The sequence below is a fragment of the Pan paniscus genome, chromosome 9 (genome assembly GCF_029289425.2).
Source record: "Pan paniscus chromosome 9, NHGRI_mPanPan1-v2.0_pri, whole genome shotgun sequence".
NCBI lineage: Eukaryota > Metazoa > Chordata > Mammalia > Primates > Hominidae > Pan > Pan paniscus.
Window position 1 is genome coordinate 83,863,643 of NC_073258.2, and position 26,598 is coordinate 83,890,240.

Genomic DNA, 26,598 nt, shown 5'->3' on the forward strand with positions numbered 1-26,598 from the left:
AATTTTGAAAACCAACCTGGACAAGGTTCAGATGCCAGTAACTTCTTACAGCAATGCTCTGACCACAAAAGAAAAGCCAAAGCACTAGTGGCTTGCCAGATTGTTCTACCAGACCCAGGTATTGCAGGCTTTACTGTCATTGACTACTTCCATCAACTTTTGCAGACTTTTAATTTCAGGAAACTTCAGTGTGACTCTCAGGCACCTAACAATCACTTACTTGCTTTAGATCACTCAAATAGTGATCTCAGCAGCATATATACTTCTGACAGCACTTCTGATTTTTTCAAGTCCTGCAGCAAGGATACTTTTTCAAAATTCTGGCAGCCATCACTTGAATTCACTTGCATTGTTTCACAACTAACAGATAATGATGATTTTTCAGCTTCAGAGCAAAGTAAGGCCTTTGGTACTCTTCAGCAGAACAGAAAGTCCATCTGCATTGCAGAGGCCACTGGTTCCAGTAGCTGCCATGATCCCATTCAGGATTCATGGAGCCTTGTTTCATATATGGATAAAAAGAGTACAGCAGAAAAGTTGGGTAAAGAACTTGGCTTACAAGCTAAGGAGCTGAGTGCAGTTCACAGCAGTCATCATGAAATTGGAGTTAATGACTCTAATTTATTCTCTTTGGAAATGCGAGAGCCCCTTGAGTCAAGTAATACAAAATCCTTCCACAGTGCAGTGGAAATTAAAAATAGGTCCCAGCATGAGCTACCATGTTTTCAGCATCATGGTATAGATACCCCCACTAGCCTTCAAAAGAGATCTGCATGTTGTCCACCTTCGTTACTCAGACTTGAAGGGACAGCCAGCAGTTCCCAGGATGGTGACCCTCAAATTTGGGATGATCTGCCATTCTCTGAAAGCCTGAACAAGTTTCTGGCAGTTCTTGAAAGTGAGATTGCTGTAACCCAGGCAGATGTCAGTAGTAGGAAACATCATGTAGATAATGACATTGATAAATTTCATGCAGACCACAGCAGGTTATCTGTGACTCCCCAGAGAACTACTGGAGCCCTGCATACACCACCTATAGCTTTAAGATCATCACAAGTAATAGTCAAAGCAAACTGTAGCAAAGATGACTTCCTTTTCAACTGTAAAGGAAATCTAAGTCCTAGTGTTGAAAAGGAGTCACAACCAGATAACAAAGTAGAGGCTGTCTCTGTAAATCATAATGGAAGAGATATGTCAGAATATTTTTTACCGAATCCTTACCTGTCAGCTCTGTCTTCATCTTCAAAAGATTTAGAAACAATAGTTACTCTTAAGAAGACTATCAGAATCTCACCACACAGGGAGAGTGACCATTCTAGTCTAAATAACAAATATTTGAATGGATGTGGAGAAATATCAGTTTCAGAAATGAATGAAAAGTTGACAACTCTGTGTTATAGGAAGTATAATGATGTCTCTGATCTTTGCAAATTAGAAAATAAACAATATTGTAGGTGGTCCAAGAACCAAGACGACAGTTTTACAATTTGCAGGAAACTTACATATCCTTTAGAAACTCTTTGCAATAGTCCAAATAGAAGTACAAATACATTGAAAGAAATGCCTTGGGGACATATCAATAACAACATAACACAGAGCTATTCTATTGGTTATGAAGGTAGCTATGATGCCTCTGCTGATCTCTTTGATGATATTGCTAAAGAAATGGACATTGCACCTGAGATAACCAAAAAATCACAGGATATTTTGTTACAATGGGGAACATCTTTGGCAGAAAGTCACCCTTCAGAGTCTGATTTTTCACTGAGATCACTTTCTGAAGACTTCATCCAGCCTTCACAAAAATTATCCTTGCAAAGCCTATCTGACTCTAGGCGTTCAAGAACATGCTCTCCAACACCTCATTTTCAATCAGATTCAGAATATAATTTTGAAAATAGTCAAGACTTTGTTCCGTGTTCACAGTCAACTCCAATTTCAGGGTTCCACCAAACAAGAATTCATGGGATAAACAGAGCTTTCAAAAAACCTGTATTTTATTCAGATCTTGATGGTAACTATGAAAAAATAAGGATTTTCCCTGAAAATGACAAACAGCAAGCCAGCCCAAGCTGTCCAAAAAATATAAAAACACCTAGCCAGAAAATCAGAAGCCCTATTGTATCTGGTATTTCACAACCAGACGTTTTCAATCACTACCCTTTTGCTGAGTGCCGTGAAACTGATAGTGATGAATGGGTCCCTCCTACCACACAAAAAATATTTCCTTCAGATATGCTTGGATTCCAAGGCATAGGTCTAGGGAAATGCCTTGCTGCCCATCATTTCCCTGATCAACAAGAGTTACCAAGAAAGAAACTGAAACATATTAGACAAGGAACCAATAAAGTTTTAATTAAGAAGAAATCAAAGAATATGCTTGCAGCAGCTGTTACAAAAAAGAAAACTCATAAATATAACTGTAAAAGTTCAGGCTGGATTTCCAAATGTCCAGGCATTCAAGTCTTAGCAGGAGCTCAGCTGCACCCTATTCTTGGACCTGATTCTTGTTCAGAAGTCAAATGTTGCCTTCCATTTTCAGAAAAAGGCCCACCTTCAGTGTGTGAAACTCGAAGTGCTTGGTCACCTGAATTGTTTTCATAAAAAGTTACCTGAACCCAATTCCTGAACTTTTAAATCTGTTTGGAAATGTTTGCCTTCAGGGGTACGGAAAGCATTCTTTACATTTTGAACACTTGGAGAGAAGCAAATTAAAAAGAGGACTCTGCTGGGTGCTACTGTGCCTTTTAAAATATAAAGCCATTGTTTTCCCCAGGGTTTTATCTAGAATGCTATGATTAGGTAATTGAGCACTTTATCTTATACTGTTTATTGTACTTTAATAATATTGTTAAGATTGTTTTTGAAAGTATTAATGTTTGTTAAAATCACATATACATCCAGAAATAAAGCCTTTGCAAACCAAAACTTAGTCTTTTTTAATTGTTCAGCTCAGACCAGAAAATGCCAGCTATATTATAGGCCAATGAGTGTGCTGAGTTTGGGATAGAAAGCTACAAGATCACTGATCTTAAAATATGTTAGTCTGCTGGATAAGACAGATAAACAGGTAATTTCAATACAGTGCAGAAGATGCAATGATATGGGTTTGTAATGGGCATGACAAACATTTACGTTGCTATGGGAGCATGGAAGAAAAGCAGCTAACTCATCAGTGAGCTGAGGGTAAGAAGAAACGTTTTAAGAAAAAAAGCTATTTAGAAGTTGTATGTGAAACTGTTGCTATTTTATTTAATACGTATACACTGAATGCCTACTCTACATGCCAAGGGCCATGCTTAGTGCTGGAAACTGAAGATAAAAATCAAGCTCCTTCCCTCAAACTCATGAGCTATTGGAATAATCAGGTAATTAGAATCTGGTAGGTTCTATGATAGGAGGTAAGCTTGGGGTGCTAATAGGAACAAAAATGAAAAGCAATTTTCAGACACTCAAGTCTTAGCAGCAGCTCTGCTGCACCCTGTGAAATCTTTCACATATCCCTGGCCAGCTTCCTTTGCCATTCCCCACAGCAACCATTCCAAAACAACACTTTCTTCATGCCACAAAGCAACTGCTACCCTCCTTGCCTCCTACTTCATGGACAATATTGAGATCACTTGATATTTTCTCAACTTCTCACACCCATACCTACCCACATGTCTATCTGTACTCACCCACAGCTGCTTTCCTCTAGTCTCAGAAAATACCATCTAAGTGCTAGTCTTTCCATTTAGACTATTGATCTATTACACCCATCTTTGAGGTCTTATACCAAATATTCCCCCTATATTTTCACCTTCTTGCCCTACTGTGTCTCTCCCTCTCCACAATTTTTTATTTTGAAAATTTGCAAACAGAAAAGTTGAAAGCGGCCGGACGCAGTGGCTCATGCCTGTAATCCCAACACTTTGGGAGGCCGAGGTGGGCAAATCACCTAAGGTCAGTAGTTCGAGATCAGCCTGGCCAACACGGTGAAACCCTGTCTCTACTAAAAATACAAAAATTAGCCAGGCATGGTGATGCATGCCTGTAATCCCAGCTACTCAGGAGGCTGAGACACGAGAATCACTTGAACCTGGGAGGCAGAGGTTGCAGTGAGTCAAGATCTTGCCACTGCACTCCAGCCTGGGCAACAGAATGAGGCTCTGTCTCAAAAAAAAAAAAAAAAAAAAAAAGTTGAAAGAATAGCACAATGATACGGAATGATACGGTATCTGTACATACCATTTAGATCCAATCATTTTAAACATTTTGCCTTTGTGTGTGTTTGTTTGGTTTCTATGTGTCTACATAGATACAGTTTTGCTTTGCTAAACCATTTAAAGGTAAGCTGCAGACAGGACATTTCACCCCTAAATTCTTCAGTGCAAATTTTCTTAAAGGCTTCTCTCTACATAGCCACAGTATCATTATCACACCAAGGAAAGATAACAGTAATCCCCAATATCTAATATTCAGCCCATAATCAAATTTTTCTACTTGTCCCCAAATTATAATTGTTATTTAACCAGAATTTCATCAAGGTTCATCCATTGTGTTTGCTTGTCTCTTTTTCTAGAACCTCACCTCTTATTTCACATAATAGTAACTTTATGGAAAAAAAACCTCAAACCACTGTTCTGTAGAATGTCCCACATTCTCGACTGGTATGTTTGCTTCCTTATACTATCAGTACATTGTTTCTCTACCCCACCCCAGTCCCCACATTTCCTGAAAATTAGGCCTAAAGACTAGATGTGATTCAGGTTTTGGCAGGGATATTCCATGGCTCATGTTGTGTACTTTATGTTGTAACACATGAGGAGACACAATATCAAGTTGTTCCACTATTAGTAATGCTAAGTTAGATTGCTTGGTTAAAATGTTGCCCACTGGATCTCGATGTTAAATATACTTTATTTTTCCTTTTTAAGAGTAAAGAGTCAGTGGTGGTAAATTAGTTTGCTTTTCCTTCTATCACTACAGACTCAAGAATTTTTATTTTTCCTATGGAAAGAAAAACAAGCCAAGTCTGGTAGCTTATGCCTGTAATCCCAGCACTTTGGGAGGCCGAGGCAGGAGGCTTGCTTGAGTCTAGGAATTCAAGACCAGCCTGGGCAACATGGCAAAACCTCATCTCTACAAAAAATTAGCCAGGTGTGGTGGCACACGCCTGTAGTCCCAGCTACTTGGGAGGCTAAGGTACACCCAAGAGGTGCAGCTTGCAGTGAACTGAGATTGCGCCACTGCATTCCAGCCTGGGCGACCCTGTCTCAAAAAAACTGGTGCATATTTATTGTCCAGTCATTTCATACAAAGATTCTTAATTCTTTCTAGACTGTTTCCTAGTCTTCGGGACTAGGAAATAGTCTGTGTTCTTTTTGTCAGATGTACTATTCCTGGCTAATTTCATACCTCCCTCTGTGATAAAAGAGTAACGATGCTGTTAGTATTTACAATGTCATGACTTCAGAAACTGTTTTTGTTGAGCTATATAGATCTTGCCTCAGCAGTTACCTAATGTCATTTGTTTAATGCTAGTTCCTCTATGATGCAGCATCCGTTGTGCTACTGTGAATACTGGTTTCCAATGATCTCTCAAAGGTTGTTACTGTACTTTGCTGGTGATTACCGAAAAGCAAGTCCTACCCAGAGTGTGCAGGAAAATAAATAATAATCCATTTTTTGGTCCTATTTACCATTTGTACTAAATATTGCTTCCCAACATGCAGTCTTTTGAACATTTTAGGCTGCAATTACTGCACTCCTAGACTGATCTCTTTCAATGTTGGCTGCACCCTGGAAGGATAGGCAAGAGCCTATCCTTGCTCTGTGGTTGGAGCAACAAGAGCGGTTCCATTTGTGCAAAGAATATCTATTCCTCCATCAGCATGGCTTAATGCCTAATCTGGAAATCACAGTGTCACTATCAACTGGAAATGAGAGGACATTGATTGGAAGTGCCCACTGGCATTGTGGACCAACAGTCTTAAAAGGTCTCAGAGGAGATAGGCATAGCCTGCAGAAGGGGGAAGGGTGACCTTCCTGGTGTCAGTGGCTGGAGGCAGACAGGGTAAATAACAGCTGCCACTACCCTCACAGACCAGGGAGAGCCAATGCACAGGCCTACACACAGAACTCAATCCCAAGGACCAGTGGTGACCTTTGGTAGCCACAATCCTGAACTTGTGAGAGTCACCTAAATGAATTTGAGAGTCACCTAAAAATATGTCAGCACCATTCTGGCAGCCCAATCTTGTACTATCTTATGAAAGCACTATTGCCTCAGCCAATGGGAATGACCCAGGTTTGATTTCATAGGCGCAAGTCCCAAGCTCCTCAGGACATTTGGTACCCTCCAAACATGATGTAGAGGGTTGGAGAATACCTCAAATGGGATAAATGGCACTGTCACAAGCACAAAAGTGAGACTTAGAAAATTTCAAGGGAGGCACTTCTGGCAACTAGCTCCCACGTGGGACCAGGTCCAGGCTCAGGGTGGACTTCTACCAGGCGCTAGAGGAGAATTTAGAAGGAAACTTGAGGAAGGCATTCCAAAGCCTTAGTCTCCCTGAAGCGTAGAGGGCTGTGACAGGATCCCCTCTCACCCAGGCCTCAGAGGTACTTTCTTATCATCCCTCCTTATTGTCCTTTTGTGCCTCCTTATTTGCCTGTTTTAAAAAGATAGTGCCTTTTTTTGTTTTGTTTTTTGTTTTTTGTTTTGGCAGGATCTCACTCTGTTACCCAGGCTGGAGTACAGTGGCACAGTCCTGGCTTACTGCAACCTCCACCTCCCAGGCTCAAGCAATCCTCCCACCTCAGCCTCTTGAGTAGCTGGGACTATAAGCATGCACCACCATGCCCAGCTAATTTTTTTTATTATTATTTGTAGAGACAGAGTCTCGCTGTGTTGCCCAGGCTGGTCTCGAACTCCTGAGCTCAAGTGATCTGCCTGCCTCGGCCACCCAAAATGCTGAAATTACAGGCATGAGCCACCTTTCCTGGCCAATTTTTAAAATATTTTGTTGAAGACAGAGTCTCCCTGTGTTGTCCAGGCTGCTCTCGAACTACTGGGCTCAAGTAATCCTCCCACCTCAACCTCCCAACATGCCGGGATTACAGGGTTGAGCTGCCATGCCCAGCCCAATGATGGTGCCTCTTATAGAGTATCTGAATGGATAGAGAAACAAGGGCTAGCTACAGGAAACCCACTTCACCTATAAAGACATATGTAGATTAAAAGTGAATGGGTGGAAAAAGATATTCCATGCAACTGAAAGCCAAAAAAAGAACAAGAGTAGCTATAGTTAGATAAAATAGAAGACAAATCAAGGAACGTTAAAAGAGACCAAAAAAAATCACTACATAATGATGAATAGGTCAATTCAGCAAGAGGATATAACCTTTAAAAATATCTATGCACCCAACATCAGAACTTTCAAGTATATAAAGCAAACATTAATAGAGCTAAAGGAAAGATAAACTGTAATGCAATAATAGTAAGGGGCTGGGCACAGTGGCTTATGCCTACAATCTCAGTGCTTTGGGGGGCTGAAGTAGAGGATCACCTGAAGCCAGGAGTTCATGACCAGCCTGGTCAACCCCATCTCCAAAAAAGAAGACCCCATCTCCACAAAAAGTTGTAAAAGTTAGCTGGCCATGGTGGTGTGCACCTGTAGCCCCAGCTTCTTGGGAGGCTTAGGCAGGAGGATCACTTGAGCCCAGGAGTTCATGGTTACAATGAGCTACCACTGGAGTTCACGGTTACTGTGAGCTACCACACCACTGCACTCCAGCCTAGGCAACGGAGTGAGACACTGTCTCTAAAAATAATAGTAGAGGACTTTAATACCCCATTCTCAGGAATGAACAGATCATCTAGATGGAAAACACCTAATAAGGCCTATCTGACACATACTGAACATTTCACCCAGGTGCTGCAGAATACACACATACTTTTCAACATCACATAAAACACTCTCAAGAATAGACCATGTCTTAAGCCACCAAACAAGTCTGAACAAATTCAAAAAAAGGTAAAAACCATATTAAGTATCTTTTCTCACCACAATGGAATAAAACAAGAAATCAATATCAAGAGGAACCTCAGAAACTTTACAAAATTAATTTCCATGGAAATTAAACATTCTCCTGAACAACCGACAGGTCAACAAAGAAATTGAGAAAGAAATTTTAGGCCAGGCACGGTGGCTCATGCCTGTAATCCCAGCACTTTGGGAGACCAAGGTGGGCAGATCACGAGGTCAGGAGTTCAAGACCAGCCTGGCCAACATGGTCAAACCTTGTCTCTATTGAAAATACAAAAATTAGCCAGGTGTGGTGGCACATGCCTATAATCCCAGCTACTCAGGAGGCTGAGGCAGGAGAATTGCTTGAACCCGGGAGGCAGAGGTTGCAGCGAGCTGAGATCACGCCATTGCACTCCAGCCTGGGCAATAGAGTGAGACTCCGTCTCAAAAAAAAAGAAACTTAAAATGATGGTGGGTATACAAATGAAAGTGGGTATACAATATATGAAAATCTATGGGACATAGCAAAAGCAGTACTAAGAAGTTTATAGCAATAAACACCTGTATGAAAAAAAGTCAAAAGACTCAAATAAATGACTTAATGATGTACCTAAAGGAACTAGGAAAGCAAGAACAAACCTAAAATTAGTAGAAGGAAAGAAATAATAAAGATCAGAGCAGAAATAAATGAAATTGAGACTTAAAGCCCAAAAGATCAATGAAAAAATATGGTTTTTTGAAAAGAAACAAAACCAACAAACCTTTAGCTAGACTAATTGTATTAGTCCATTCTCACACTGCTATAAAGAAATATGTGAGCCTGGGTAATCTGTAAGAAAAGAGGCTTAATTGGCCCACCGTTCTCAGACTTTACAGGAAGCATGACAGCATCTGCTTCTGGGGAGGCCTCAGGGAGCTTTTGCTTAAGGCAGAAGGCAAACATGGTGGGAGCAGGAGCAAGAGTAGGGGGCAGGAGTGCTACACACTTTTAAACAACCAGATCTCATGATAACTCACCATCACGAGAACAGCACCAAGCAGATGGTGGTAAACCACTCATGAAAGATCCACCCCCATGATCCAATCACCTCCCACCAGTCCCTACCTCCAATACTGGAGATTACAATTCAACATGAGATTGGGTGGGGACACAGATCCATACCATATCACTAACAACAAAAAAGAGAGAGAAAGAAGAACCAGACAAATAATATTAGAAACAGAAGACAACAGAGACCACAGAAATACAGAGAATCAGACTATTATGAACAACTACACACCAACAAACTGGAAAACCAAGAAGAAATGGGTAAATTCCTGGACATATACAACCTACCAAGACTGAATCATGAAAAATATAGAAAACCTCAACAAACCAATAAAAAGTAATGAGGTCAAAGCTGTAATAAAAAGTCTACCATCAAAGAAATGCCCAGAACCAAGAGCTTCATTGCTGAATTCTACCAAGCATTTTAAAAAGAACAACTACAAATTCTACTCAAACTCTTCAAAAAATAAAAATTGAAGAAGAGGGAATACTTCCAAATTCATTCTACAAGGCCAGTGTTATGCTGATACCAAACCAGATAAGGACACAAAAATAAAACTCCAGGCCAATATCACTGATGAACATAGATGCAAAAATCCTCAACAAAATACTAGCAAACCTGATTTAAGAACACATTTAAAAGATCATTCACCATGATCAAGTAGAATTTATCACAGGGATTCAAGGATGGCTCAATATACCCAAATCAATAAACATGACACATCACATTAATAGAACCAAGAACAAAAACTGTGATTATTTCAATAGATGCCAAAAAGCATTTGATAAAATTCATGTCCTTTATATAAAAAAATCCTCATCAAACTGAGTATAGAAGGAACATACCTCAAAATAAAGGCCACATATGACAAACCCACAGCTAACATTGTACTAAAAGGGGAAAAATTAAAGGCCTTTCCTCTAAAGTCTGTAACAAGAAGAGGATGCCCATTTTCACCATTTCCACTCAACATAGTACTGGAAGTCCTGACCACAACACTAAGGCAAGAGAAAGAAATAAAACCTAAAGACTTAAAAAAAAAAAAAAACTACTAGAGCTGATAAACATTCAGTAAAGTTGCAAGATACAAAATCAACATATAAAAATCAATAGGATTTATATATGCCACGAGCAAACAATCTGAAATAGGAATCAAGAAAGCAATATCTTTTACAATAGCTACAAAGAATAGAAAATACCTAGGAATCAATTTAAACAAAGAAGCTAACAATCCATGCAAGGAAAACTATAAAACATTGATGAAAAAAATTGAAGAGACCACAAAAAAAGGAAAGCTATTCCATGCTCATGGGTTGGAAGAATTAATGTTGTTAAACTGACAGTACCACCCAATGCAATTTACAGATTCAATACAATCCCTATCAAAATACCAATGACATTCTTCAAAGAAATAGAAAAAAAATCCTAAAGTTTATATGGAACCATGGAAGACCCCAAATAGCCAAAGCAATCCTGAACAACAACAAAAAAAAAACCTTTCAGCTTATCACACTTCCTGACTTCAAAATTTACTGCAAAGCTATAGTAGCCAAATCAGCATGGTACTCTTATGGGATCCTTGGGGTGTTGCTTCACCAACCAGAAACCTCTGTGGCCAATGGTGCCTTTGCCAGAGCTTTTCTCAGGCCCACTGGGCCCATTCAGCTTGGCAGACTGCACTTGATTCATGCTACCAGCTTGGATCCCATGCCTGTCAAGGGTGAAAGGAGCAGCAGGGGGTGTGTAAGTGAGCGAGTGAGCATGAGGTCCAGCCACTGCGCACAGCCAGGCATACTAACTGCAGCAGGATGGGCAGCTCCAGGAACCAGCACAAGCACCAGCTCTCTGCAAGGCTGTGGCTGGACCAGTCATCCCACAAGCTACTTCCACAGCTGACATTGGGGAATGTGGTGGGGCCCAGAAGCTTGGAGATGCCAGGAACTGCAGAGCCCCAAAGAGGATGTCACAGCCCTGGCTTAAGGAGATACTAGGTCTGGGATCCCCAAAGGGCTGCAGCTTTTCTTTCTTTTTTGTCCCTGCAATATGGTGAGCAAGGGGCATGTATCAGCCCTGTTTATGTTAGAGCTCTTTCATCCCCGCCATTTGGTGGGTCCTGAGTTCTTGTCCTGCGCCCAGGAAGAATAAGGTACACAGACAAGTGGAGGGTGGGCAAGGTGAATAGGAGCTTTACTGAGTGATAGAACAGCCCAGAGGAGACTCACAGTAGATAACTTCTCTCCACAGCCATGGTGTCCTGATGAGTGTTCAGCTCTCAGCAGAGAGGAAACCCTGTAATGGGTAGTTCCTCTCTGCAGTTGGTTGCCCCAACATCTGCTCAGCTCTCAGCAGAGAGGAGATCCTGGAGTGGTAGCTATATTAGTCTGTTCTCACACTGCTGATAAAGACATACCCAAGACTGGGTAATTTATACAGAAAAAGAGATTTAATGGAATCACAGTTCCACATGGCTGGGGAGGCCTCACAATCATGGTGGAAGGCCAAAGGAATGTCTTACATGGCAGCAGCAAGAGAGAATGAGAGCCAAGTGAAAGGGGTTTTCCCTTATAAAGCCATGAGAGAATAGTATGGGGGAAACTGCCCCCATTATTTAATTATCTCCCATCAAGTCCCTCCCACAATATGTGGGAATTCTGGGAGATACAATTCAAGATGAGATTTGGGTGGGGACACACCCAAACCATATCATTCCACACCTGGCCCCTCCCAAATCTCATGTTATCACATTTCAAAACCAATCATACCTTCCCAACAGTCCCCCAGTCTTAACTCATTTCAGCATTAATCTAAAAGTCCATAGTCCAAAGTCTCATCTGAGACAAGGCAAGTCCCTTCCACCTATGAGCCTAAAAATCCCAAAGCATGTTACTTCCTAGATACAATGAGGGTACAGGCACTGGGTAAATACAGCCATTCCAAATGGGAGAAATTGGCAAAGACAAAGGGCTACAGGCCCCATGCAAGTCCAAAATTCAGTGGGGCAGTCAAATCTGAAAGCTCTAAAATGATCTCCTTTGACTCCATGTCTCATATTCAGGTCATGCTGATTCAAGAGGTGGGTTTCATGGTCTTGAGCAGCTCCACCCCTGTGCCTTTACAGGGTACAGCAGCCCTCCTGGCTGCTTTCACAGGCTTGTGTTGAGTGTCTGTGGCTTTTCCAGGCACACAGTGCAAGCTGTTGGTGGATCTACCATTCTGGGGTCTGGAGGATGGTAGCCCTCTTCTCACAGTTCCACTAGGCAGTGCCCCAGTGAAGACTCTGTGTGGGGGCTTCAACCCCACATTTCCCTTTTGCACTGCCCTCGCAGAGGTTCCCCATTAGGGCTCCACCCTGCAGCACACCCCTGGCCTGGACATCCAAGCATTTCCATACATCCTCTGAAATCTAAGTGGAAGTTCTCAAACCATGATTATGACTTCTGTGCACCCACAGGTTCAACACCACATGGAAGCTGCCAAGGCTTGGGGTTTGCACTGTCTGAAGCCATGGCCCAAGCTGTACCTTCATCCCTTTTAGTCATGGCCAGAGTAGCTGGAACACAGGGCACTAAATTCCTAGGCTGCACACAGCAGGGGTACCCTGGGTCCTGTCCACAAAACCATTTTTTTTTCCTCCTAGGCCTCCGAGCCTGTGATGGGAGGGGCTGCCGTGAAGACCTCTGACATGCCTTAGAGACATTTTTCCCATTGTCTTGGGGAGTAACATTTGGCTCCTTGTTACTTACGCAAATTTCTGGAGCCAGCTTGACTTTATCCTCGGAAAATGGGTTTTTCTTTTCTGTTGCATGGTCAGGCTGCAAATTTTCTGAACTTTTATGCTTTGTTTCTCTTTTAAAACTGAATGCTTTTAACAGCACCCAAATCACATCTTGAGTGCTTTGCTGCTTAGAAATTTATTCTTCCAGATACCCTAAATCATCTCTCTCAAGTTCAAAGTTCCAGAAATCTCTAGAGCCAGGGCAAAATCCTGCCAGTCTCTTTGCTAAAACACAGCAAGAGTCACCTCTACTCCAATTGCCAACAAGTTCCTCATCTCCATCTGAGACCACCTCAGCCTGGATTTTATTGTCTATATCATTATCAGCATTTTGGGCAAAGCCATTCAACAAGTCTTTAGGAGGTTCCAAACTTTCCCACATTTTCCTGTCTTCTACTGAGCCTTCCAAACTGTTCCAACCTCTGCCTGTTACCCAGTTCCAAAGTCGCTTCCACATTTTGGGGTATCTTTACAGCAGAGCCCCACTCCCAGTACCAACTTACTGTATTCATCTGTTCTCACATTACTGATAAAAGACATACCCAAGACTGGGTAATTTATAAAGAAAAATAGGTTTAATGGACTCACAGTTCCATGTGGCTGGGGAGGCCTCACAATCATGGTGGAAGGTGAAAGACACCTCTTACATGGTGGTGGCAAGACAGAATGAGAGCCAAGTGAAAGGGGTTTCCCCTTATAAAACCATCAGATCTCATCAGACTTATTCACTACCATGAAAACAGTATGGGGGAAACCACCCCCATGATTCAATTATCTCCCACTGGGTCCCTCCCACAATATATGGGAATTATGAGAGCTACAATTCAAGATGAGATTTGGGTGGGGGCACAGCCAAACCGTATCAGTAGCTCCTTTCTATAGCTGGTTGTCCTGACGTCTCTTCAGCTCTCAGCAGAGAGGAGACCCTGGGGTGAGGAGCTCATCTCTGCGACTAGTCATCCTGTCGTCTCCCTGAGCCTGGCTGAGTATGGGGTTTTTATGGACTTCAGAGAGGAGAAAGTGCATGCTGAATGGTCCATAGGCAGCCATGGGAGGACCTGGAAAAAGCACTATAAGTTCCCACTTTGGTATGTGGGACTGGCAGCCCAACCCCCAGGCTTCAGGCCTTCCCCAGCTTGAAAGTGAGGCTTCACTGGGGACCTGCCCCTTTCTGCCCCAGATCCTGTCTGCCTTCTGCCACTGTTCATGGCACCCAGGCTGTTCATGCCAGGGGGGACCCTGCAAGTCAGTACTGAGCTGCCCTCACCTCCCCCTCAGCCTCCCTCCCATGCTCTGGCCCAAAGTCCACAGGTGGCCAAAGTGGCAGGGAGCTAGCATGTCAGCACGGCCCCAAGCATGCACATACCCAGGTGGGTTATGACAGCCCTTGGGCTCAGCCTTAACTTTGTTCCAAGATTTGAGCAGGCACCAGGAGCAGGGAGAGGCCAGGCAGCAGGAGCAGGCATTTCTGAGTTTGCAGGAGCAGGGGGACTTTCCTGGGCCCCCAAGAGCACAGGGATGTCCAGGTCCGCAGCTGCAGTTTGGGTGGCTGCAGCTGCACCTGGGAGGGCAGGGTTCCTGCCTGCTCCCAGCCCCCAAAAGCACAGGGATGCCTGGGTCCATAGCTACGGCTGGGCAACTGCAGCTGCACCCTGGGAGCACGAAGCTCCTGCCCTGTCAGCTCACAAGGGAGTGAGGCTTCTGCCTGTTCCCAGCTCCTGCAGCTCCATGGAGCATGCAGTCCCAGCCGTGCCTTCCCAACTGCAGCCAGTGTTATGGCAGTGGCCATTCTAGACAGGCCACCACTGCCATCAGTACTGACATAAAAACAGACACGTAGACTGATAGAACAGAATAGAGAACCCAGATATAAATCTATGCATTTACAGTAGCTCATTTTCCACAAAGACACCAAGAACATACAATTGGAAAAGGGCAGTCTCATCAATATATGGTGCTGGGAAAACTGGATAACAGATGCAGAAGAATGAAACTAGACACCTAATTTCTCACCATACCACCAAAAAAAATGGATTAAAGACGTAAACTTAAGACCACAAACTATGAAAATACTAGAAGAAAACATTGGAGAAATGCTCCAGAAAATTGGTCTTGGCAAAGATTTTTGGGGTAAGACCTCAAAATCACAGGCAACCAAAGCAAAAATAGATAAATGGGATTACATCAAGCTGAAAAGCTTCCATAGAGAAAAACAAAAAACAATTAACAAAGTGAAGAGAGAATCCACAGAATAGGAAAAAAATTTTGCAAACTACCCATCTGACAAGGGATTAATAATCAGATTATATAAGGAGCTCAAACATCTCAGCAAAAAAAAAAAAAAAAAAGGCAAAAGATCTGAGTAGACTGCTCAAAAGAAGACCTATAAATGGCTAACAGGTATATGAAAACATGCTCAACATCACTAATCTTAGAGAAATGCAAATTAAAACTATAAGCAGATAGCTCACCCCAGTTAAAATGGCTTTTATCTAAAAGACAGGCAATAACAGATGCCAGCAAGGATCTGGAGAAAGGGGAACCCTCATACACTGTTGGTGGGAGGTGCCTCAAAAAACTGAAAATACAACTACCATATGATCCAGCAATTCCACTACTTGGTATATAGCCAAAAAAAAAAAAAAAAGAAATCAATATGTCCAAAAGACATCTGCACTCCCATGTTTATTGCAGCACTATTCACAATAGCCAAAATATGGAATCAACCTAAGGGCCCAGCAATGGATGAATGGTTAAAGAAAATGTGGTACATATACATAATGGACTACTTTCAGCTATAAAAAAAGAATGAAATGATGTCATTTGCAGCAACATGGATGGAATTGAAGGCCATTATGTTCAGTAAAATAACCCAAGCACAGAAAGGCAAATATCTCATCCATATGTAATAGCTTAAAAAGTGGATCTCATGAAAATGGAGAATAGATTGGTGGTTACCAGAGGCTGAGAGGGGAAAGGGGGAAGGAGGATGAACAGAAGTTGGTTAATGGGTGCAAATATACAGCTTGATAGAAGAGATAAGACCTAGTGTTAGACAGATCAGCAGAGTGACTATAGTTTATAGTAATCCATTGTATATTTCAAAACAGCTAGAAGAGAATTGAAATTGTTCTAGCATAAAGAAAAGACAAATATTTAAGGTGATGGATATCCCAATTATATTGATTTGATCTTTACAAAATATATGAATGTATTAAATTGCCACATGTTGCCCAAAAAAAGTACATCTATTATGCATCAATTTTAAAGAAGTAAAAGATTTTAATGTTCTAGAATTGGCCTTTTTCTACATGTACTTGCTGGTTGAATTCATCTGCTTATCTACAGTTACCACTTATAGGCTGTTTAATCCAAAGTCTATCTTCTGTCTAAATTTCTTCCTGAGACCAAACTTGTATGTTAATGTTTATTTTCATTCAGTTCAAAATGTTTTATAATTTTCATGTGGTTTCTTTGATGCATGAATTATTTTAAAATGTGTTTCTTAATTTCTAAACAGAAAGGGTTTTTTTCTAGTTATGTCTTTGGGAATGCTTTGTACCTAAATTACATTGTGGTCAGAGTATTTTTTGTGCATATGTTATATATATTAATTATACTGTTTGAATCATCTATATCTGTACTGATTTTTCCCTTTGTTCTATCAATTACTGAAAGAGAGATGTTAAAATCTCCGTCTCTAGGCAACAATTGTTCTGCAAACACACACACACACACACATCAAATAAACTCTCCCTCTATGACTGTCAATGTGTTTATTTCTCCTTTAAGTTCTGTCCATTTTAATTTATTTTGAGGTCATGTTATTAGGCACAAATTCAATCTTACGTCTTCCTGATTTCATCATAAAAGTTCCTTTACATCACTACTAATGCTTTTTGTCCTAAAATCTAATTATTATGACTATACTATTAGCTTTATTTTAGTTAGTGTTTGTGAGAGGTCCCACTACTCTTTTTTCAATCTTTCTATATCTTTATGTCTTCGATGTTTATTTTGTAAACCTATAGTTGGGCTTTGTTTTATTGTCCAGTTTGACAATCTTTGTCCTCTAACTGGAACATTTAGTCCATTAATAATGTAATAATTAAAATATATTTGAGTTTGTTTATTATCTTATTTCATATTTTCTATTTGTCCTGCCTGTTCAATGTTTCTTCTCCTTCTTTTCTTTTTCTGTTACTTTTATTATTAGTTGTTGGTTTTTCTCCTAGGTTTGAAAGTCAAATGCTATTTCTTTTGTTTTTACCTTAGGAATTACAACATGCAAACTTAGCTTATCAAAGTATAAAGCTAATCAGTACTTACAGTCTTTTCCCAAAGACCTTATTTTATTCCATTTACTCTTCTCTTGAATTATGTTTGTCATGTAATTCGACATTTTTTAACTCCAAAGAATACCAATTTCTACCATTTTTCTTTTTCTTTCTTTCAGATTTACTCACATATTTACTATTTTCTTTACTCTTTGATGTATCTTTCACCTCAGACCTTATATCATTTTCCTTTGGCCTGAAATATATCTTTTAGAATTTCTTTTGTTGAAGTTCTCTTAGTGACAAACTCAATTTTTTATACTGATTACTGAGTTATATTAGGAGCTTATTTAAGATAGTATCTTTTTTTTTTGCTATATATATATATATTTTTTTTTACTTTAAGTTCTAGGGTACATGTGCACAACGTGCAGGTTTGTTACATATGTATACATGTGCCATGTTGTGCAAACTCAATTTTTGTTTCTTTGCTTGCTTATTCATTTGTCTGAAAATGTTTTTATTTGGGCTTCAATCTTAAAAGATATTTTATCTGGATGCAGAAGTCTAGGTTGGGAGTTATTTTCTTTCCAACCACAATGCCAATCCCCTGTCCTCTGACTCTCATTGCTGTTAGGAAGCCAGCTTTCTATCTAACTGCCTTTTGCTTTTGAAAGTGAGCTGAATTTTTTTTAGTGTTACTTAGTTCTACTAATCATGTGTTGTGATATGGATTTCTTTTTATTCATCTTTCTTGAAATTCATTGTTTATTGAATTTGTAGATTAGCGCCTTTCATCAATTCTGAAAAATTCTCAGCCATAATCTTGTAAAATATTGCATCTACCCCATTCTCTCTTTTCTCTCATTCTAGAATTACAAGTAAATATTATATGTTTTCACTCTATCTTCCATGTCTCTTTAGCATTTCCTTGATATTTTTCATCTTTATATCTGTTTATGCTTCATTCTATGTGATTTCTTTTCATCTCTTCATGTATGTCTAATTTACTTTTCTACCTATCCATTGAGTTTTTGTTTTAAATATTTTCTTGTATTTTTTATTTTATATATAAAATTACATATCTTAGGTCAGGTGCGTTGGTTCATCCTGTAATCTCAGCACTTTGGGAGGCTGAGGCAGGTGGATTGCTTGAGCCCAGGAGCTTCAGACCAGCCTGGGCAACATAGTGAAACCCAGTCTCTACAAAAAATACAAAAATTAGCTGGGCATGGTGACGCATGCCTGTGATCCCAACTACATGAGAGGCTGAGGTGGGAGGATGGCTTGAGCCCAGTAGGTGGAAGTTGCAGTGAGTTAAGATTGTGCCACTGTCCTCCAGCCTAGGCGACAGAGCAAAACTCTTTTTCAAAAGAAATTATATATATTTAATTTCTATATATTTGATTGTTCATTGTGTACATTTAAAAATTATATATTTCTAAAAGTTGGATATATTCTTTTTCAAATCTGCTCTGTCTTAAAGTTTTCTATTTCCTGCAGACATTTTCAAGTTTATCTGTTACTGCTTTAAGCAAAGTAAACATAGCTGTTTTATACTTGTGTATGATAATTCTAGTAACTAAAGTCTTGATAGGTTTCTTTTTTCTTTTTTTAATTTTTATACTTTAAGTTCTAAGGTGCATGTGCACAATGTGCAGGTTTGTAACATAGATATACATGAGCCATGTTGGTTTGCTGCACCCATCAACTCGTCATTTACATTAGGTATTTCTCCTAATGCTATTCCTCCCCCAGACCCCCACCCCCAACAGGCCTTGGTGTGTGATGTTCCACTCTGTGTGTCCATGTGTTCTCATTGTTGAACTCCCACTTATGAGTGAGAACATGTGGTGTTTGGTTTTCTGTTTTTGTGGTATTTTGCTGAGAATGATGGTTTCCAGCTTCATCCATGTCCCTACAAAGGACATGACCTCATCCTTTTTTATGGCTGCATAATATTCCATGGTGTATATGTGCCACATTTTCTTTATCCAGTCTATTATTGATGGACATTTGAGTTGGTTCCAAGTCTTTGCTATTGTGAATAGTGCCACAATAAACATACATGTGCATGTGTCTTTATAGTAGAATGATTTATAATCCTTTGGGTATATACCCAGTAATAGGATTGCTGGGTCAAATGGTATTTCTAGTTCTAGATCCTTGAGGAATCACCACACTGACTTCCACAGTGGTTGAACTAATGTACACTCCCACCAACAGTGTAAAAGCATTCCTATTTCTCCACATCCTCTCCAGCATCTGTTGTTTCCTGACTTTTTAGTGATCACCATTCTAACTGGCGTGAGATGGTATCTCATTGTGGTTTTGATTTGCATTTCTCTGATGACCAGTGATGATGACTATTTTTTCATATGTCTGTTGGCTGAATAAATGTCTTCTTTTGAGAAGTGTCTATTCATATCCTTCACGCACTTTTTGATGGGGTTGTTTTTTTCTTGTAAGTTTAAGTTCCTTGTAGATTCTGGATATTAGCCCTTTGTCAGATGGATAGATTGCACAAATTTTCTCCCATTCTGTAGGTTGCCTGTTCACTCTGATGATAATTTCTTTTGCTGTGCAGAAGCTCTTTAGTTTAGTTAGATCCCATTTGTCAATTTTGGCTTTTGTTGCCATTGCTTTTGGTGTTTTAGTCATGAAGTGTTTCCCTATGCCTATGTCCTGAATGGTATTGCCTAGGTTTTCTTCTAGGCTTTTTATGGTTTTAGGTCTAACGTTTAAGTCTTTAACCCATCTTGAGTTAATTTTTGTATAAGGTGTAAGGAAGGGATCCAGTTTCAACTTTCTACATATGGCTAGCCAGTTTTCCCAGCACCATTTATTAAATAGGGAATCCTTTCCCCATTTCTTGTTTTTGTCAGCTTTGTCAAAGACCAGATGGTTGTAGAGGTGTGGTGTTATTTCTGAGGCCTCTGTTCTGTTCCATTGGTCTATATCTCTGTTTTTGGTACCAGTACCATGCTGCTTTGGTTACTGTAGCCTTGTAGTCTAGTTTGAAATCAGGTAGTGTGATGCCTCCAGCTTTGTTCTTCTTGCTTAGGATTGTCTTGGCTATGCAGGCTCTTTTTTGGTTCCATATGAAATTTAAAGTAGTTTTTTCCAATTCTGTGAAGAAAGTCAGTGGTATTTAAAGGGAATAGCATTGAATCTATAAATTACCTTGGGCAGCATGGCCATTTTTACGATATTGATGCTTCCTAACCATGAGCATGGAATGTTCTTCCAGTTGTTTGTGTCCTCTTTTATTTCACTGAGCAGTGGTCTGTAGTTCTCCTTGAAGAGGTCCTTCACATGCCTTGTCAGTTGGATTCCTAGGTATTTTATTCTCTTTGAAGCAATTGTGATGGGAGTTCATTCATGATTTGGCTCTGCATTTGTTATTGGTGTATAGGAATGCTTGTGATTTTTGCACATTGATTTTGTATCCTGAGACTTTGCTGAAGCTACTTATCAGCTTAAGAAGATTTTGGGCTGAGACGATGGGGTTTTCTAAATATACAATCATGTCATTTGCAAACAGAGACAATTTGACTTCCTCTTTTCCTAATTGGATATGCTTATTTCTTTCTCCTGCCTGATTGTCCTGGCCAGAGCTTCCAACACTATGTTGAATAGGAGTGGTGAGAGAGGGCATCCCTGTCTTGTGCTGGTTTTCAAAGGGAATACTTCCAGTGTTTGCACATTCAGTATGATATTGGCTGTGGGTTTGTCATAAATAGCTCTTATTATTATGAGATACGTTCCATCAATACCTAGTTTATTGAGAGTTTTTTGCATGAAAGGCTGTTGAATTTTGTCAAAGGTCTTTTCTGCATCTATTGAGATAATCATGTGGTTTTGTCATTGGTTCTGTTTATGTGATGCATTATGTTTATTAATTTGCGTATGTTGAACCAGCCTTGCATCCCAGGGATGAAGACAACTTGATTGTAGTGGATAAGCTTTTTGATGTGCTGCTGGATTCAGTTCACCAGTATTTTACTCAGGATTTTCTAATCCATGTTCGTTCATGGATATTGGCCTAAAATTCTCTTTTTTTGTTGTGTCTCTGCCAGGCTTTGATACCAGGGTGATGCTGGCCTCATAAAATGAGTTAGGGAGGATTCCCTTTTTTTCTATTGATTGGAATAGTTTCAGAAGGAATGGTACCAGCTCCTCTTTGTACCTCTGGTGGGATTCAGCTGTGAATTCGTCTGGTCCTGGACTTTTTTTGACTGGTAAGCTATTAATTACTGCCTCAATTTCAGAACCTGCTATTGGTCTATTCAGAGATTCAACTTCTTCCTGGTTTAGTCTTGGGAGGATGTATGTGTCCAGGAATGTATCCATTTCTTCTAGATTTTCTAGTTTATTTGCATAGAGGTGTTTATAGTATTCCCTGATGGTAGCTGTATTTCTGTGGGATCAGTGGTGAGATCCCCTTTATCATTTTTTATTGCATCTATTTGATTCTTCTCTCTTTTCTTCTTTATTAGTTTTGCTAACGGTCTGTTTTGTTGATTTTTTCAAAAAACCAGCTCCTGGATTCACTGATTTTTTTGAAGGGTTTTTTGTTTCTCTGTCTCCTTCAGTTCTGCTCTGATCTTAGTTATTTCTTGTCTTCTGCTAGCTTTTTAATTTGTTTGCTGTTGCTTCTCTAGTTCTTTTAATTGTGATGTTAGGGTGTCGATTTTAGATCTTTCCTGCTTTCTCTTGTGGCCATTTAGTTCTATAAATTTCCCTCTACACACTGCTTTAAATGCGTCCCAGAGATTCTGGTACGTTGTGTCTTTGTTCTCATTGGTTTCAAAGAACATCTTTATTTCTGCCTTCATTTCATTATTTACCCAGTAGTCATTCAGGAGCAGGTTGTTCAGTTTCCATGTAGTTGTGCAATTTTGAGTGAGTTTCTCAATCTTGAGTTCTAGTTTGATTGCACTGTGGTCTGAGAGACAGTTTGTTGTGATTTCTGTTCTTTTATATTTGCTGAGGAGTGTTTTATTTCCAATTATGTGGTCAATTTTAGAATAAGTGTGATGTGCTGAGAAGAATGGATATTCTTTTGATATGGGGTGGAGAGTTCTGTAGATGTCTATTATGTCTGCTTGGTCCAGAGCTGAGTTCAAGTCCTAGATATCTTTGTTAAGTTTCTGTCTTATTGATCTGTCTAATATTGACAGTGGAGTGTTAAAGTCTGCCATTATTATTCTTGTGTGGGAGTCAAAGTCTCTTTGTATGTCTCTAAGAACTTGCTTTATGAATCTAGGTGCTCATGTATTGGGTGCATATATATTTAGGAGTTAGCTCTTCTTGTTGAACTGATCCCTATACCATTATGTAATGGCCTTCTTTCTCTCTTTTGATCTTTGTTGGTTTAAAGTCTGTTTTATAAGAGACCAGGATTTCAACCCCTGCTTTTTTTTGCTTTCCATTTGCTTGGTAGATCTTCCTCCATCCCTTTATTTTGAGTCTATGTGTGTTTTGCATGTGAGATGGGTCTCCTGAATGCAGCACACCAATGGGTCTTGACTCTTTATCCAATTTGCCAGTCTGTGTCCTTTAATTGGGGCATTTAGCCCATTTACATTTAAGGTTAATATTGTAATGTGTGAATTTGATCCTGTCATTCTGATTCTAGATGATTATTTTGCCCATTAGTTGATGCAGCTTCTTCATAGTGTCGATGGTCTTTACAATTTGGTATGTTTTTGCAGTGGCTGGTACTGGTTTTTCCTTTTCATATTTAGTGCTTCCTTCAGGAGCTCTTGTAAGGTAGGCCTGGTGGTGACAAAATCTCTCAGCATTTGTCTGTCTGTAAAGGATTTTATTTCTCTTTCACTTATAAAGTTTAGTTTGGCTGGATATGAAATTCTGGGTTAGAAATTCTTTTCTTTAAGAATGTTGAATATTGGCCCCCACTCTCTTCTGGCTTGTAGGGTTTCTGCTGAGAGATCCACTGTTAGTCTGATGGGCTTCCCTTTGTGGGTTACCCAACCTTTCTCTCTGGCTTCCCTTAACAATTTTTTCCTTCATTTCAACCTTGGTGAATCTGATGATTATGTGTCTTGGGGTTGCTCTTCTTGAGGAGTATCTTTGCGGTGTTCTCTGTATTTCCTGAATTTGAACGTTGGCCTGCCTTGCTAGGTTTGGGAAGTTCTCCTGGATAATATCCTGAAGAGTGTTTTCCAACTTGGTTCCATTCTCCCTGTTACTTTCAGATATAACAATCAAACGTAGATTTGGTCTTTTCACATAGTCCCATATTTCTTAGAGGCTTTGTTCATCTCTTTTCACCCTTTCTTCTCTAATCTTATCTTCTTGCTTTATTTCATCGAATTGATCTTCATTCTCTGATATCCTTTCTTCCACTTGATTGATTCGGCTATTGATACTTTCATATGCTTCACAAAGTTCTCGTGCTGTGTTTTTCAGCTCCATCAGGTCATTTATGTTCTTCTCTAAACTGGTTATTCTAGTTAGCAATTTTTCTAACCTTTTTTCAAGGTTCTTAGCTTCCTTGCATTGAGTTAGAACATGCTCCTTCAGCTTGGAGGAGTTTGTTATTACCCACCTTCTGAAGCCTACTTCTGTCAATTATTCAAACTCATTCTCCGTCCAGTTTTTTTCTGTATGGTTTTGTTCTCTTTGCTGGCAAGGAGTTGTGATCCTTTGGAGGAGAAGAGGCACTCTGATTTTTGTAATTTTTAGCCTTTTTATGCTGTTTTTTCCCCATCTTCATTGATTTATCTAACTTTGGTCTTTGATGTTGGTGACCTTTGGATGGGTTCTCTGAGTGGACATCCTTTTTTTTGATGTTGATACTATTCCTTTCTGTTTGTTAGTTCTCCTTCTAACAGTCAGGCCCCTCTGCTGCAGGTCTGCTGGAGTTTGCCAGAGGTCCACTCCAGACCCTGTTTGTCTGGGTATTACCAGTGGAGGCTGCAGAACAACAAAGATTGCTGCCTGTTCCTTCCTCTGGAAGCTTTGTCCCAGAGAGACACCCGCCAGATGCCAGCAAGAGCTCTCCCATATGAGGTGTCTGTCAGTCCCTACTGGGAGGTGTCTCCCAATCAGGATACACAGAGCTCAAGGACCCACTTGAGGAGGCAGTCTGTCCCTTTTCAAAGCTTGAACGCTGTGCTGGGAGATCTGCTGCTCTCTTTAGAGCTGCCAGGCAGGGACGTTTAAGTCTGCTGAAGCTGTGCCCACAGCCATCCTTTCCCCCAGGTGCTCTTTCCCAGAGAGATGGGGGTTTTATCTATAAGTCCCTGAGAGGGTCTGCTGCCTTTTTTTCAGAGACACCCTGCCCAGAGAGGAGGAATCTAGAGAGGCAGTCTGGCCCCAGCAGCCTTGCTGAGCTGTGGTGGGCTCCGCCCAGTTTGAACTTCCTGGAGGCTTTGTTTACACTGTGAGGGTAAAACCACCTACTCAAGCCTCAGCAATGGTGGGCGCCCCTCCCCCAACCAAGCTCAAGCATCTCTGGGCGACCTCAGACTGCTGCGCTAGCAGCGAGAATTTCAAGCCAGTGGATCTTAGCTTGCTGGGCTCCATGGGCATGCGACCTGCCAAGCCAGACTACTTGGATCCCTGGCTTCAGCCCCCTTTCCAGGGAAGTGAATGGTTCCATCTCACTGGTGTTCCAGGTGCCACTGGTGTATGAAAAAAAGAAACTCCTGCAGCTAGTTTAGTGTCTGCCCAAACAGCTGTCCAGTTTTGTGTTTGAAATCTAGGGCCCTGGTGGCGTAGGCACCTGAGGGAATCTCTGATCTGCTGGTTGTGAAGACCATGGGAAAAGTGCAGTATCTGGGCCAGAGTGCACCGTTCCTCCTGGTACAGTCTCTCACGGCTTCCCTTGACTGGGGGAGAGAAATCCCCTGACCCCTTTTGCTTCCCGGGTGAGGCAATTCCCCACGCTGCTTCAGCTCACCCTCCATGGGCTACACCCACTGTCCAACCAGTCCCAATGAGATGAACATGGTACCTCAGTTGGAAATGCAGAAATCACCCACCTTCTGTGTTGATCTCCCTGGGAGCTGCAGACCAGAGCTGTTCCTATTTGGCCATCTTGCCAGCCACCCCACTTTCTGCTAATCTTTAGAGTCAATAACCATTCATTGTTGAACACATACTTATGTGGTAGGCCCTGTGCCAGGTTCTTTCATTTATTAAAAATATTCAGCAAATTGCAGTTCCAGATTGTACCTGGCACTGTACTAGGTTGAAGATAATTATGCCCTCAAGAATCTCATATGCTATTAGGTGGTATCACATACATTACATCATTTAACTCACATAAAATCCCATGAAGTAGATATTGTATCTCCATGGCCTCTACTTTCTTATCTGCAAAAAAAGAAACAATATCTCTTAAGGCTACTATGAGAATTAAATAAGATAATGACTGTGAACATGGTACTTGCTCTCAAGTTCAGTGCTCCTCCCACAGTACCACACCTGCCAGTACTAGCATTTTCTGTTTGCTTCCTTCTGCCCCTTCATTATTCATATACCATTTTGAATTTCCACCTGCTTTATAGTTGTAATATCTTTACTCAATTTCAATTCCTCACTTTCACCATGATCTTTCCCCTTTCTCCCTCTGTTAAAATTTAAGCTTTCTGTTGTCTCTTCTCTAGCCACCCAAGATGCTAAAACAAAATAAGACCAAGGGGAAGAAGATGGCTGGGGCCCCTGATGTCATGAAGAAGCAGGAAGCCAAGAAAGTGGTGAATCTCCCCTGTTTGAGAAAAGGCCTAAGAATTTTAGCACTGGACAGGACATCCACCCCAAAGGGATCTCACTCACTTTGTCAAATGGCCTCACTATATTAGGTTGCAGCAGCAAAGAACTATCCTCTGTAGGTCACTGGAAGTGCCTCTTGTGATTAACCAGTTTAACCAGGCCTTGGACCTCCAAACGGCTACTCAGCTTCTTAAGCTGGCCCACGACTACAGACCAGTGACAAAGCAAGAGAAGCAGCAGGAACTGTTGGCCCATGCTGACGGGAATGCTGCCAGCAATGGAGACATCCCCACTAAGAGATCACCTGTCCTTCAAGCAGGGGTTAATACTGTCACCAACTCAATGGCGAACAAGAAGTCTCAGCTGGTGCTGACTGCACATGATATGGATCCCATCAAGCTGGTTGTCTTCCTGCCAGCCCTGTGTTGTAAAATGGGGGTCCCTTACTGCATTATCAAAGAGAAGGCAAGGCCGGGAAGTTTAGTCCACAGGAGGACCTGCATCATTGTCACCTTCACACAGGTTAAATGGAAAAACAAAGGAGCTTTAGCTAAACTTTGGGAGCTTCAGGATCAATTACAATGACAGATATAATGAGATCCACCATCAATGGGGAGGCAACATCCTGGGTCCAAAATCTGTGGCTTACAATGCCAAGCCAGAAAAGACAAAGGCTAAAAAACATGCCACTAAGCTTAGTTAAATGCACACTGTTGTGTTTTCTGTACAGAAAGATAATA

General features: G+C 40.8%; 1 protein-coding gene and 1 pseudogene across 4 annotated transcripts in view; both read left to right on the forward strand.

The window, feature by feature from the left end:
- DDIAS (DNA damage induced apoptosis suppressor) overlaps nucleotides 1-4,480 on the forward strand; it is a 36,311-nt gene extending 31,831 nt beyond the window's left edge. For 2 of the 4 annotated variants that reach the window (XM_057299339.2, XM_055093767.2), the window contains exon 6: nucleotides 1-2,922. In XM_057299339.2, coding sequence (XP_057155322.1) covers nucleotides 1-2,604 — 2,604 coding nt within the window. In that variant the 3' untranslated portion in view covers nucleotides 2,605-2,922. The other 2 variants (XM_008975468.5, XM_008975466.4) reach the window with 2 other exon arrangements.
- Nucleotides 2-26,598, forward strand: LOC100981326 (large ribosomal subunit protein eL8-like; annotated as a pseudogene).